Source organism: Panicum hallii, chromosome 1 (genome assembly GCF_002211085.1).
Source record: "Panicum hallii strain FIL2 chromosome 1, PHallii_v3.1, whole genome shotgun sequence".
Classification (NCBI taxonomy): Eukaryota; Viridiplantae; Streptophyta; class Magnoliopsida; order Poales; family Poaceae; genus Panicum; species Panicum hallii.
In genome coordinates this window covers 57691371-57704772 of record NC_038042.1, presented here as the reverse complement: position 1 = coordinate 57704772, position 13402 = coordinate 57691371, and the positions used below count along the sequence as shown (strand labels likewise).

At 51.9% G+C, this 13402-nt stretch overlaps 3 protein-coding genes across 3 annotated transcripts; 1 reads left to right on the top strand and 2 right to left on the bottom strand.

The window, feature by feature from the left end:
- Positions 1-2506: 2506 nt before the first annotated feature.
- LOC112897373 (glutamate receptor 2.8-like) lies at positions 2507-6872 on the top strand. Its single transcript, XM_025965691.1, has 4 exons — positions 2507-3479; positions 3595-4910; positions 5033-5345; positions 5437-6872. The coding sequence occupies exons 1-4, from the start codon at positions 3224-3226 to the stop codon at positions 6480-6482; spliced, it is 2931 nt and encodes a 976-aa protein (XP_025821476.1). The 5' UTR covers positions 2507-3223; the 3' UTR covers positions 6483-6872.
- A 293-nt stretch (positions 6873-7165) lies between these two features.
- On the bottom strand, positions 7166-10929 carry LOC112902557 (E3 ubiquitin-protein ligase At1g63170-like). The gene is made up of 5 exons (XM_025971679.1): positions 10553-10929; positions 8544-9336; positions 8240-8365; positions 7879-8164; positions 7166-7776 (listed from the first exon to the last, which is right to left on the bottom strand). The coding sequence occupies exons 2-5, from the start codon at positions 9134-9136 to the stop codon at positions 7561-7563; spliced, it is 1221 nt and encodes a 406-aa protein (XP_025827464.1). The 5' UTR covers positions 9137-9336; positions 10553-10929; the 3' UTR covers positions 7166-7560.
- Positions 10930-11430: 501 nt separating this feature from the next.
- LOC112899061 lies at positions 11431-12673 on the bottom strand. The gene is made up of 2 exons (XM_025967394.1): positions 12211-12673; positions 11431-12128 (listed from the first exon to the last, which is right to left on the bottom strand). The coding sequence occupies exons 1-2, from the start codon at positions 12671-12673 to the stop codon at positions 11572-11574; spliced, it is 1020 nt and encodes a 339-aa protein (XP_025823179.1). The 3' UTR covers positions 11431-11571.
- Between the last annotated feature and the right edge of the window lie 729 nt (positions 12674-13402).

Genomic DNA, 13402 nt, shown 5'->3' with positions numbered 1-13402 from the left:
GCCTTTTTAAAACTAGACTATTAAAGTTGTTGAAAAGCTAAAGACACAGTATCTAACTAGAGCATAAATTATCTTTTTTTTTGCTAAAAAAAAGAGCTACACTAATGTATATCTAGTGCAACCTAACTGAAAGATACCAAGCAACATGACGCATGCATAGCTTTATTATTTATACATTTGTCAAAGGGCAGAAGAAGAGCAGAAATTTCCTGGCGTTGTCAAACTTCAACTTGACACAAGAAAGCCAGAATTTTGTCGTCTGGTTTTCCGGACGAACGGAATTCCCTTGCTTCGTTTGAGATTATTTAATTTGCCACTATATAGGCTTAGGTGTCACTCCAATGCCACTCTATTTTTAAATATAGGCTCAACGTCATAGATGTTAGTGCAATGTCAAAGCTCTTAGCACGTATATTAACTAGGGGAAACTATTATAAAAAAACGAAAATAAAAACTTGAAGGCAAAGTCAGCTTATGTATGATAATATATTTTTTTTGTTAGTTTTCCAATGCATGTGATGACTTTTGGTTTCAAGGCAGATGCGCTCAATAAGATCCTGAAACTTCAAGCCAAATTCAGATCAATCCTCGTAATTAAACTAGTATGGATGTATGATGGTAGCACGGGTTGTGGCATTTGGTCGCTTTCAAGTACGCGATCAGAGGATGCTTAGTCCAGCAACTTCCGTAGAATTTCCTGGTCATAAAACTTCATGAAAGCAACCTCGACGCTAGGGCCTGAAGACTCAGTAGTTTTCGCTGTTCCGTCATTTTATCCGCTGGATAAGACTGGTGAAATGTACCGATGAATCGGTAATGACAAGGAATAAGCCTTCGGATTTGCATAGTAGTTTCCGTTTCTGCAGTGTTCTCCAGCATGGATTTCCTTAGTCTTTCTTGACGAGGCTCTAGATGGAAACCAACACTTGCTGCTTTCAGCTTGATCTTCTAGAAGTAGAATGAACCCAGGTAACGAACACCATAAGCTTCCACTCCTCTGGTGAAACCGCCTCTGACGCTGACCTTTGGATTACTGCACACCTCATTCCTCTCGTCGTCTCATGCAACCTGAATAAGACTGGCGAAGTGACTACTGTACTGAAAACGCGTGGAGGTTTCCATGGCAGTAATTTTCAAACTGAGAATGACAAATGGCGATCCAACTAAACCTGGGCGACGGCAGTTTTAAATGGAAGACAAGATGCTGTTTCAACGTAAGAGAAGGGCTGGGAGCAACTTGTTTGATGGGCACTTGAGACTGAATTCTGGTGGACCGGTTCAGAGACTCTGGACAGACGTTGTTTATTATGGTTGCTGGTAAGCATCCACAATAAGCAGATCTGGAAACGTTGTTTATTGCTTCTCATGAGACGGGGGCATGAGGAATGGAGTTGATCTCAGGTCCGAACTGAGCTTTGGTTCTGACTTCTGATACTATAGTCTGGTGGGATTTACCAGCGTAACTGCAAATGATGAAGTCCTAGTCTGTCTGTTGCAGCACCTCCGCTTGCTAAATATTGTTTGCTGTAGAGGAACGGAGGATTGACCAGCGAGTGGCAGACGTGAAGTCGTGGGACGAGCTTCCAGAGCATGGCTCTGGAGCGAGCAGGCAGAATTGTCGCAGTTTGTTCGAATTTTACAGCATCGCCCCCGGGGGGGGGGGGGGGGGGTGTTTCGGGCGGGCGCAAGAAAAGTCTCCGCAACACCGGACCGGACCGGACCGGACGCACGGCCAATGGGCGGGGCTGAGAAGCGGAGGCGCCTGGGGCCGAAGAAGTCGTTGGCCAGTGTGCAAGCCTGATCCACAGCCCATCACTAGCGAAAGGGCATGTAGTCTATAGTCCAGCGGTTAGCAATGAAGTTTTGAGTTTGACTCCTTATAGAAGCGAATTTTTTAGAATTTAACGGCGTTGTGCTTTCAGTGGTAGTCGACGTTCCCGTCAACAGCGAGATGTCTGTGGTAATTTCATCAATCTCAAGGATTCTCGTACGGGTAGGACTTGTATACGTGTGTTTACAGAGATGAGTGTGCATGCGTTGTGAGTGTTTGAGTTGTATTGTATAATAAAAAAGATGTTTTTCTATTTTTTTAGAGGTGTTTGGTTCCCTGGAGCTTATTTTAATAAGTCCCGTCACACACTAATTAATCCATGATTAGTAAAAGTATACTATACCATCATATGAGCTAATCATGGACTAATTAGGTTCAATAGATTCGTTTAGCGAATAAGTCTAGGGTTATAGAAATTTTTATCATTAATCTATATTTAATACTCCTAATTAGCATCAAACATCCGATGTAACGGGGTTTAAAATAAATCTCCGGGAACCAAACACCCCCTTATAACATGAGCTTTTATATGGATATGGATATACATGCTTTATGGCTACATACTCTATCCATCTATATTTCTGTGGTAATTTTTAATGCACCGTGTTTAGTAGTATGGTAGCACGGCACCGTAACCCACACGGTAGCACCTAAGCTTTTCCCGACTAGATTATTCTTGTGTTCCTAGTGTTATACTGTTGTGCGTGGTTTCAGTGAATCCTTGAACTTTGCTTGAAGACCTGATGAAGCAGCTGGAGACTCGCCATGTGGAGCTAGCGTCCAGCCGTACAGGAGACGTCAGCCTGTGGGGTCTGTTGTGAGCTGCACTCGAAGAACGTTCCAAAGAGATAGGAGTTCTTTCTTGTATGTGTAGCACCCTGATGTTGGCCTGCAGATCAATATCATGCAGACATGTGGTGTTAAGGAAAGCAGCTAGGGGAGGGAACACCCGCTATCTTTCTTCGATACCATTCATGGCCTCAGTCATGTTGGGCGAGATAAAATTAAGCAAGGCCTGGGCTCAGCTTCGTCGTCTACGCTGGATGCCGGATGGTGATGGGCTGATGGCTAGCCGGGAGGGAGACCCCAGATCCGCCCTACGTGCTCTCACCAAGATCCTGCCAATCCCCTCTACACATCGCGGTCATCTGAGACAACAAGGCGGCCCGCCCGTCCCCTCTGCCCCTCTGCTCTGCAAGTTCCACCCAGCAAGCTGCTGCTGAATTTCCGTTCAAACAAGGAGCATTTCAAAAAGGCGGGGATGGGCGCGATGCGCTGCCGGGGACAAGCGACGGCGACGTCCTCGCCGCCGCACCCCGTATAAAAAGGCCCGGCCAGTCCTGGGGACGAAGCGGGGGCGCACGGCGCAGCAAGCAATCGACCGTCTTGGAGATGGGGAGGCGTTCCGCCGCCGCAGCTTCCTTCGTCGCGCTGTGGCTTTTGGGCGCGCTGGTTGGCCACCGGACCGCGGCGGAGCCCGTCCGCGTCGGCGTCATACTCGACCTGGCGTCCGCGGCCGGCAGGAGGTGGAAGACCAGCATTCAGATGGCGGTGGATGACTACTACGCCAGCCACCCCAACTCGACCACGAGGGTCGAGCTCAGTTTCAAGGACTCCTCCGGCGATGCCGTTGGCGCCGTTTCTGCCGGTGAGCTCATCGTCATCCTGGCTATCTCTGACAACCTGATGATTACACTAGTAGCTCAGCTGACATGACTGGGGCCAGCGCGGAGATTTCTCAACTGTACACTTGTCGCTTGCAGCGATGGACCTGATCAAGAACGCGCAGGTGCAGGCCATCATCGACGGGGCGCAGACGGCCGGCGAGGCCGAGTTCGTGGCCCACATCGCCGGCCGCGCCCACGTCCCCGTCCTCTCCTTCTCCGCCACCTCCGCGGCGCAGACGCCATTCTTCGTGCGCACCTCGGCCGACGAGTCCTCGCAGGCTGCGCCCATCGCCGAAGTCCTGGGCCACTACGGGTGGCACGCGGCGACTCTGCTGCATGAGGACTCCCGCTCTGGCGCCGCCATCGCCCCGGCGCTCGCCGACGCGGTCCGAGGCGTCAGAGCCAGCGTGGAGCACCGAGCGGCCGTGCCGGCCGACGCGTCCGACGACCGCCTCGACGCGGTGCTCTACCGCGTCGCGGCGATGACGACTCGCGTGTTCGTCGTGCACATGCCCCTTCCCCTGGCTCTGCGGCTGTTCCACAGGGCCAAGAACGCCGGCATGATGTCCGAAGGCTACGTCTGGATCGCCACGGCCGGCGTGGGCGAAGTCGACGCGCTGAGCCCCGAGGACAACGACGCGATGCAGGGTGTTCTCAGCGTCCGGCCTTATGCGCCGCCTACGAGCCAGGTCACTGCCTTCGCGGAGCGGTTCAGAGCAAGGTTCCAGCAGGAGAACGATGGCTCTCAAGACATCCCAGACCCCACCGTGTCGACGCTCCGGGCGTACGACGCGGCATGGGCAACCGCTGCTGCGGTTGAGGCGGCCGGGATCTCCGGCTCGGCTTTCAAACCGCCGGAAGGAAGCACGGGTCCGACGGAGCTGGACCAGCTCGGCGTGTCAGCCACCGGCGAAAAATTGGTCAAGGCTGTGCGTGACACAACATTCGACGGGCTGGCTGGGAAGTTCACGCTGTTGAACGGGCAGCCGCAGACGCCGGCGTACGAGATCGTGAACTTTGTCGCAGAGGGCCCCTGGACGGTGGGCTTCTGGAACACAAAGTCTGGGATCTCACCGGAGTTCGCCGCCGGCAGCGGTGAAGGCTTGAAGGAAGTCCTTTTTCCCGGCGTGGACCAATCGGACATTCGGATTCCGGACGGGTGGGCTTTCTCGCCGGCCGGGCAGGAGCTCGTCGTCGCCGTGCCGGTGAAACATGGATTCCAGCAATTCGTGCGGGTGTACAACGACACGACAAGCAATAGGACAATGTTCTCAGGCTACTGCATCGATGTGTTCGACGCGGCCATCAAGGCACTGCCGTATCCGGTTTACTACCGGTACGAGCCATTCTATGGGATTGGCAATGGCAGCTCGGGAACTTACCAGCAACTGATCGACCTTGTTCCCGATCAGGTGAGCTCGGTCAAATTGCTGACGATTTCTTGAGTAGTTGGCCAGTCATCAGTAACCATGATGATATGATCGCTCGACTGTACTCACCATGAATTCATCATCTGCTAATCTTGCTGCTGCAGAAAGCTGATGCTGTCGTCGGCGACGTGGCCATCACGGTGAGCAGGATGGGCGAGGTTGACTTCACCATGCCGTTCACCGAGTCCGGGTGGACGATGGTGGTGCCGGTGCAGTCGCAGGCGGCCACGGGCATGTTCTTCTTCCTGAAGCCGCTCACCCCTGCCCTCTGGCTCGCCAGCCTCGGCGCCTTCATCTTCACCGGCTTCGTCATCTGGGTGATCGAGCACCGGATCAACCCCGAGTTCCGCGGCACGCCGCTGCAGCAGTTCGGCATCATCTTCCACTACGCCTTCTCCACCCTCGTCTTCGCACACAGTAAGCTCTCCCTCCACTGCTCTGGACAACCAACCCTTAGGACGGTAAACTGAGAGCGGCAACTTAAACAGCGAGTTCTCATTGTGCGCAGGGGAGAATGTGGTGAGCAACCTGTCAAAGTTCCTGATGGTGATATGGGTGTTCGCCGTCCTGATCCTGACGTCGAGCTACACGGCCAGCTTGACATCGATGCTGACGGTCCAGAAGCTCAAGCCGGCGGTGACGGAAATCCATGATCTCATCAACAACGGCGACTACGTCGGGTACCAGGAGGGTTCCTTCGTCTACGGCGAGCTCCTGGAGATGAACTTCGACCAGAGCAGGCTGAGGAGCTACACGACGCCGGACGAGTACGCCGACGCGCTGTCCAAGGGCTCCGACGACGGCGGGGTCGCCGCGGTGTTCGACGAGGTCCCGTACCTGAAGATCTTCCTGTCGCAGTACTGCGACAGCTACACCATGGCCGGCCCCGTCTACAAGGGCACCGGGTTCGGGTTCGCGTTCCCCAAGGGGTCTCCCATGGCGCCGGAGCTGTCGCGTGCCATCGTGGGCCTCACGGAAGGGGACGAGATGGGGCTGATCGAGAGGAAATGGTTCGGCGCGCCGGGGACCTGCGGCGGCGACGGCGTGGACGCGTCCAACGCCAGCCTCACCCTGTGGAACTTCAGCGGGCTGTTCCTCATCACCGCGGTGGCCGCCACGCTCGTGCTCATCGCCTACCTCGCCATGTTCGTCTACCGGGAGCGCCACGAGCTCCGGGCGGCGGAGCCCGGCTCCGGGAGCGTGTCGCTGAAGCGGGTCCGCGCGTGGCTGCAGCACTACGACCGCAAGGACATGACGGCTCCCCACTTCAAGCAGCAGCTCTGGAGCGACTCGCCGTCGGCGAACGGCAGCAGCCATGGGAAGAAGAGGGAGAGAGCAGAGCAGGATGAATCCCGGGATTTCGGCGGCCCGGGGGCGTCTCCTCTCAGCGACCACTACCGCATGGACTCGGCTTCGCCGCTGGAGCGGAAGGGGTCGGGCGAGTTCAGGACCCCGTTCGACCAGCGGACGGGGGAGGCAGCACTAGAGCGCAAGCCGTCGCTGAAGCTTCAGCAAAACACCGAGGAAAGAAAGAAGCTGCCTTTATCCCCGTGAACTTGTTCGTGGAGGTGAATCAATGTTCTGAAACTCAGATAAGAGGCAAAACGATCAGTCACACGATGATCAATGCTTTACCAAGAAGAATACATGTGTTTGATAGGATACGGTGCAAAATGACATAACTAGAACTACGTGAAGATTAAGGTTATGTGGGCGATTAGATGTACATGAACTTTCAATCCTGCCTAATCTGGATCAAGCATGTGCAATGTTAGGCAGATGAGCGAACTCGTGCAAAGGTCGGGAAAATGGTGAGTAACAAATGGACACAGGTCAAAGGAACTATGGCGTGCGAAAATTGTAGTAGTTTTGGACCAGTCTACCAAACACATGCTTTAAGAAACTGTCACATTGACTGATGTTTGGCTCACCACAAACTAATCTTGCATTCCACAGAGCTTTCGGCCCATTCAAGCGTTGATTCAAGCTTGGACGCTCTTTTCTTACAAACCGGAGCAACCAGTTTAACTCCCAAGCGCTCAGTGCGAGCGTATGTGTAAACTTGAGTATCAGCATAAGCAGCGCATTCAACCACGGTTTGGGAACACTACCCTAAATGACTACGAAATTAAGCAAGTCTTGGTATTAATTCATAAGTTCGCAAGAGCGAAGAGGCAAACAGAAATGGACACATTCAACACAAGACTATCCATTAGTCAGAAAGTTCACGCCTCATAACAAGTGGAACAGGTTTTTACCAGATTTTTATAGTCATCAACTGAATATCGTAAACTTCAGTTTCACGAATGAAATACAGCAAAGTTGACTAGGATCACGCAGTTAACGGATCATCTATGTACCTGGACCTGGCCTGCCTCTTTTGCGCTACTAAGTAGCCATCCAGTGTCATTCAAAACAGAACAAGGTACAATACATGCTGATGGAAACCTGGGTAGTATTGGCTTGGGCACTGTTGGGTGACAGCGAGAAGAGCTGTAACATCTCCAAGATAACAATGATAAAACGAACCCTAGGAGTCACTACAATCCATACATCAATCTCCAACTTTATACATGAAGGCAGGGAACCCCAAACAGCGGTATTCTTGTGTAATGAGGGAGAGCAGACCAACCTAATGCATTTCAATCTCCTGCACCGGAATAGCATTCTGGTCTGATTGACGTGTATCAGAAGTGCTGGATGAGCTCGCTATCTCATATTTGCACAAAGGGCAAAGTGCATTTATCTTGAGCCATTTATCAACACAATCCTTGTGGAAACAATGTGAGCATGGGAGTTCACGAAGCTCATCATTGTGTGCATACTTGGCAAGACAGATGCAGCAAACCTGCAATACCAAAGGGTACAAGAGAAGACATAAGTGATGAGGATCAAAAACTTAATTCTCTGAAAAACATGAGTCCAGCTAGAAAGAAATGGATAAGCATACAGCGTCTTCAGCAGAAAGTGACCGCTCCTTCTCAGTCCCTGCGGCCACTACCCCACCTTCTTGGCCTTCAGCTTCACTTCCTGAACCATGGCGGCGTTTCTTTGTTTTGAATTTATATGTAGGCAAAGCATTGATAGATTCCGAAGTAGCCCCCCTTGTGTTGTTTGTATCTTCTCTAAAACCCATAACAGATATAATGCAGGGAAGGCAGCAGCATATCATTGCGCAGAGGATGAACGGCATGGCATACCCAATGCAACTAAAAGTGAGGAAAACAATACATAACCTGGTGGGAAGCAAAAGTCAGCAACAGGATAAAGGAGGCGACATCTCATTCATGGAAAGGATAGTTTACGTTTACCTGTACAAGTTTGGAGCATCAGCAGCAGAAGAACGTCCACCGAATATCCACACATTTCCAACAACGAACCATACAGCAAAGAAACAATCCAGGGCCATCTTGAAGTGGTCAAACAGTGCATTAATCCTGCAAATGGTGCAGTGCATTTATCATTTATGTATAGTCACAGTGCTGGTGCAGCATGCCATATACATGGACAAAAAAACAGGCAGTTCACTGCATTTATTGTAAATATCCAGTACAATTTTAGAAATGAAGGCGATCAAGTAAAACCATAAAGCTGTAAGATGACATGAGCCTGTACCTGGGATTAGCAAGCACCGCATTTCGTGCAGCATTCCTACGACGTTCTGATGCACTTGCTGCATGAGTGGCTTCAGTTGAGTTGTTATGAGAGGACCCTTGTGGAGCGTGTGCTGGCTCATGCTCACCATTTACAATATTACGGTGTATATAGCGCCAATAGAGATGGGGTAACGTTGCAAAACAACCAACTGTATAACCTATGACCCACTCAAGTAATGGAGCTTGTGGATGCTCCTTTCTTGACAGACAGAGAACAACAATAGCAGCTACAATCTGGCTCACGTTGACAATAACTTCAATTGAAATCCACAGTCCAGAATTCAAAGGGCTTCTGTGCCGGCGAACATAGTTATCACTTCTCCTAGTGCCTGAAGTCTGCCCTGCACTAGGTACAGCACCTATTGCTGATGGTGCCTGCAGGGCAGGTACTAGAGCTCTAGTTGAAGGCCTGTCCACAGGATTCAGTTCTTCATGGTTCTCTCTATCCACACTGCGAGAAACAGAAGCGGAAGAACCAGTGTCCCTCGGAATATCAATTATGTGTTCAGGACCACTTACACCTGTTGCTTGTTCCATCCTTGAAGTGTTCATACCAGTACGACCTTGAGCTTCAAGTAACGTGAGAGGGCGAGTTCAATAGCATCCAGGAGTAACCAATAAAAAGAGGAAAGTTTCACATTTAGAAGCTCTTCAGTCTTCCACAAAAGTCAGGAAATATTTCTATGTACACTTCAACAGAAACTTCCAGACTTCAAATGACCCTTTAGGCATAGATCTCCAAGATAGTTGTTCTGCAATGCCACATGACAAAAGAAACATGAATTTGTTGCCATATGCACTGACAAAACACAAACATGTTTATGACACGTGCTCAACCAATCCAGCAGTATCATTTATAATCTGAATATCTTCTGCATTATGTATAGTTTCACCTCAAAAATACTGCATCAATTAGGCTGAAGAAGAAATTGTTACTAAACAAAATATTGCCAAGTCATAAAAAAATATGGGCTACAAATATTGTCAAATAAGCACACTATATGGTTAAACATTCAATTTAGCATGAGAGCAATTATGAGTAAGTATGACTAGCAGCAACAGAAAATTACAAATTCTGCATTATAGCATAATGCCTCTTCAATCCATGGAATGGCATAAAATTTTCAACACAGCAAAAACCAGTGGTGTTTGTTTAGCTAGACTTTCACAAGTTTACAATGACAAGTCACGAGTTGGGCTTAGTAGAGTTGAATACTTGAATTCTCAAGGAAAGGTTGATGTGCAAAACACAGGAAGAATAGGCAAGCAAACAGTGAGCTGGGCAAATCTTGGGAATCATATGGTTTATTGGTGCACAGTGCCCACACCAATAGAGGGCAAATCAAGCAGTCAAATAAATAACAAAATGCTCAAGTTCATGGGTTGTATTTGGAATTTTCATAAGACACTAAAAGTTGGCCCAGTTTACATGCTCAAGTTCCCTATCCCCCATGACCTCATGAACATTGTCTTAGTTTCTGGCTATCCAATCCTAGATAAACCATTCTATGCCAAAGATAACCTTCTTCCCTTAGCATCGATACAAGCTTCAACCCTCTGCTGCCCATAGCATCCATGGTCTAATCTACACCAGATCACTCGCGACAATCACACCCCACAATTTTGGAGGTCTAGTTTCCCCAATCTACATAACTGGAAGATTGACAGTCGACTAGTTAACCACATTAGCTGCAGCCTCTGTCCAACTTTATCAACTCGATGTCTAATTTTATCTGTCCGTATGCATCCACTAGAACAACGACATAAATCTCAACATGACTAAAATTGACCCGCAGCAGACTTATGAATTGGTACTACACATGAAAACTCCCGAGAGAAACCACATCCAGGCAATTCGGTAACCTCGACGGAGCAAGGAAGCACACGACCGAATTCAATTTTGCTAATAAGCGGCCAGATCTGAGAAAGGGGAGGACCGAAGAGGCGGAGGTTTGATGGGGGCAGTACCTGCCGGATAATCCTCGGGTGGACGGAGCGGCGGCAGCGGCCCTCCCGTGGCACGTGGAAGCTCGCGCGGGAAGCACACGGTGGCAACCGGAGAGCGAGAGACGATGACGCGCGCCCGGAGCCTGCTCGCGTGATACGAAGGTAGAAGAGGACCACCCAACCCTAGCCTGGCGAGGTAGCCAGCCACCAGATGCGCCCCCACAGAGAGGCCGGCCGGGTCCGCGGATACTGCGCACGCGCCGCGGCGAGAAAAGGCGTGGCGATCGGGGTCGGGGCGGGCAGCTGCTGCGAGGAAGGAGTCGCCCTCGCCTGTGGTGTGGTGGGGTGGAGCGGGGGAGGAGTGGGGAGGGGTTGGGATGGGTTGGTGCGGTGACGACAACGGCAGCAAGGGTGGTGCCGTCTCCGGAACGGGGGGAATCGGGAGGATGCCTTCGGGTCTCCGCAAAGCGAGAAAGATGGGCCAGCTGACGCGGCAGCAGAAGCCTTCTAAAACTCCTGCGCGCGGCCCATGTATGTATACAGCCGAAGGCCCAGCAACGGATCACGGAACAAGATCCATCCAAGTTCTGAACTTTCAGGTTTCAGCAGCCACAGCTATTGCTCATGTTGGACTTTCAGGTTATGCGCTATGACCACGAGCTAAATCCTCCTGATCGCGCTCTCAATTCTTCATGCTTGTTCAAACTAGTTTGATCATAGGGCATAGTCACAGGAAAACTCTTTTTTTTCAGATGACAATTGCTGCACTCACGACGGCATGAAATTCAGAGTAGCCCTTGCAGAAAAACTCCGTCAGTTATCTTTGAGTCATGTCTGGGCTATCAGGTTTGCAGAAGCACAAGGAACCGGACAGGTTATTGTTAACGCAAGAAATCTGACAAATGATAATTAAACATGTATGAAATTGTTTTGACCTGCAATCTTATTAGTTTGATCGTACAATGATAAAGGAGTGGATTATTCTCGCCTAGAACACCCGTTACAAAAAAGTGGGGGATCAGGAATTCCCGATCCCTCGTTCACAGCAGTTGGGCTGTCGTGCAGCCGACGCAGTAAGGCCTTGACTTGTGCCTGATCATCCTGAGCGCCCCTCTGCTGCCGCGCACGACCTCCACGCCGGTGAGCACCACGAAGGTATCCACGTCCAGGTAGTCATCAATGCTCTTCCCCCGGCACCAGCCTTTCTGCGCCAGGTGGAACATCCTGGCGACGCAAAACTTGCCTCCGCCCAGAGGCAGGAGCAGCGGTTGCGCGAGCTCGTCCCACACTTTGCGCAGCGCCGGTGGGCTCGTCGGGGATGCCGCGCCAAGGTCGCAGGCAGCGAACTGCCTGCCCTCCGACGTGAAACCGAACCAGAGCCCGAGCTCGGGGGCGTACTCGACGCGGCCGTAGAACGGCAGCGCCCAGTCGCCGGCCTCGCTCCACACGCCGCTTGTCGTGTCGAAGGAGGTGCCACCGTCCCTCGTGGATATCCATATCTGCGACTGCGAGTCGCCGACCACCGTGTAGGCGCGGATGACGTAGGGGTCCCTCCCGTTCCTCTCATAGCAGCGCCGGCGGGTATTCTTCGTAGTCCCTCACCTTCTGGCACTCGTAGTCCTCATAGGCATAGGGAGGCGGCGGAAGAGAGCGCCAGTACCAATTCTCGTTGGTGAAACAGATGCCGTCGCTCGGGGCGCGGTGGATGAGGGCCTCGAAGGAATGGTCTTCCTCCGTCCCAGGGTTCTTCTCGAGGATGTAGAGGCCGTCCCCGACGGTGAGGAAGACCGAAGAATGCTTGGGCGAGTGCAGCGCGGGCATCACGCGGAGGCCGCGGGAGGCGCCGTCGTAGAGGAAAGTGTTCCCGTCGGGGTCCATGGAGATAACGCCGTTGCTTTGCTGCTGCCGAGGGAGGCGAAGTGCATCTCGCCGATGGTTTCCTCCTGGAGGGGATCGTAGAAGGATATGGCGAGCGTCCTCCACGGTGACGCCGTTGCTGTTTTCAGTAAGAGCCGCGGCCAGTGCCTGCTGTGTTGTTGGGTGGAAGCATCTCCATGGGTTGATGCGGTGCAGAGTGGTGGCAGGATGGCGGTAGCGGCCGATTCTCCTGTCGACCATGAGGTTCACGAACCGGCGGCTCATGGAGGTAGGTTTGGGTGGCGGGAGGCGGTTGGGGGCGGTGGGGAAGAAGATGCGAGGGCACTGCGGCGGCGATGAGTCGATCAGATAGAGGCGGCCGGTGTGGAAAGGAAAGGCAACGTGACAAAGGCCAGAAGGGCACGGTGGAGAGAGATACCGGGCCCATTAAGGAAAGATATAATGGGCCGGCCCGGTGCTACAGCCGAAGAAGCCTGCAACGCTTCGCTTCTACGTATGTTTTTACCTTCTCGGCGCGGCCTGCACCCAAGAAACTCCGTATTGCTGTGCCTGTGCTCTTATCGAATTCTAAACTTTTTTTATTTGACACCAGTTTGATCATAATTTCGGTGCGCTTAAACCACAGGAGAACCTTTCGAGCTGGCAAGTGGCAACTGCTGCCCTGCGCCACTGACGATCGTCAGAAGTCCAGCTTAGCTTTTGCAGAAAGGCTTGTCAGTTACCGGTGGCTGAATCATGGTTGGGCAAGTCAGGTCAGGTTGCAGCGTCGCAGGGGAGATCTGACAGGTGATGGTCACGGCGTGAGCCCCCAGCTTTTGCCGGCTGAATGATTGAACGGCTTACCTAGTATCCGCCCATGCGAGGGCAGGGCAGAGCGCCGCGAGCTCCTCTGCCGGGACCATTCCTCGCTGCGTGCTGCCCAAATGCGGCGCACCAACAGTGGAGTGCCACAACATTTGGCGACAGATGCCCAAATGTGCACGTCGTATACGG

Excerpts from the sequence above, each read along its gene's own strand:
- LOC112897373 (XM_025965691.1), top strand. The coding sequence starts at position 3,224 with ATGGGGAGGCGTTCCGCCGCCGCAGCTTCCTTCGTCGCGCTGTGGCTT. Across the intron at positions 4,911-5,032 it reads TCGACCTTGTTCCCGATCAG|AAAGCTGATGCTGTCGTCGG; the intron begins GTGAGCTCGGTC and ends TTGCTGCTGCAG. Across the intron at positions 5,346-5,436 it reads CACCCTCGTCTTCGCACACA|GGGAGAATGTGGTGAGCAAC; the intron begins GTAAGCTCTCCC and ends CATTGTGCGCAG.
- LOC112902557 (XM_025971679.1), bottom strand. The coding sequence starts at position 9,136 with ATGAACACTTCAAGGATGGAACAAGCAACAGGTGTAAGTGGTCCTGAA. Across the intron at positions 8,165-8,239 it reads GATGCTCCAAACTTGTACAG|GTTATGTATTGTTTTCCTCA; the intron begins GTAAACGTAAAC and ends GCTTCCCACCAG. Across the intron at positions 7,777-7,878 it reads CACTTTCTGCTGAAGACGCT|GTTTGCTGCATCTGTCTTGC; the intron begins GTATGCTTATCC and ends TTGGTATTGCAG.
- LOC112899061 (XM_025967394.1), bottom strand. The coding sequence starts at position 12,673 with ATGAGCCGCCGGTTCGTGAACCTCATGGTCGACAGGAGAATCGGCCGC. Across the intron at positions 12,129-12,210 it reads CGCCCCGAGCGACGGCATCT|GGACTACGAAGAATACCCGC; the intron begins GTTTCACCAACG and ends CCAGAAGGTGAG.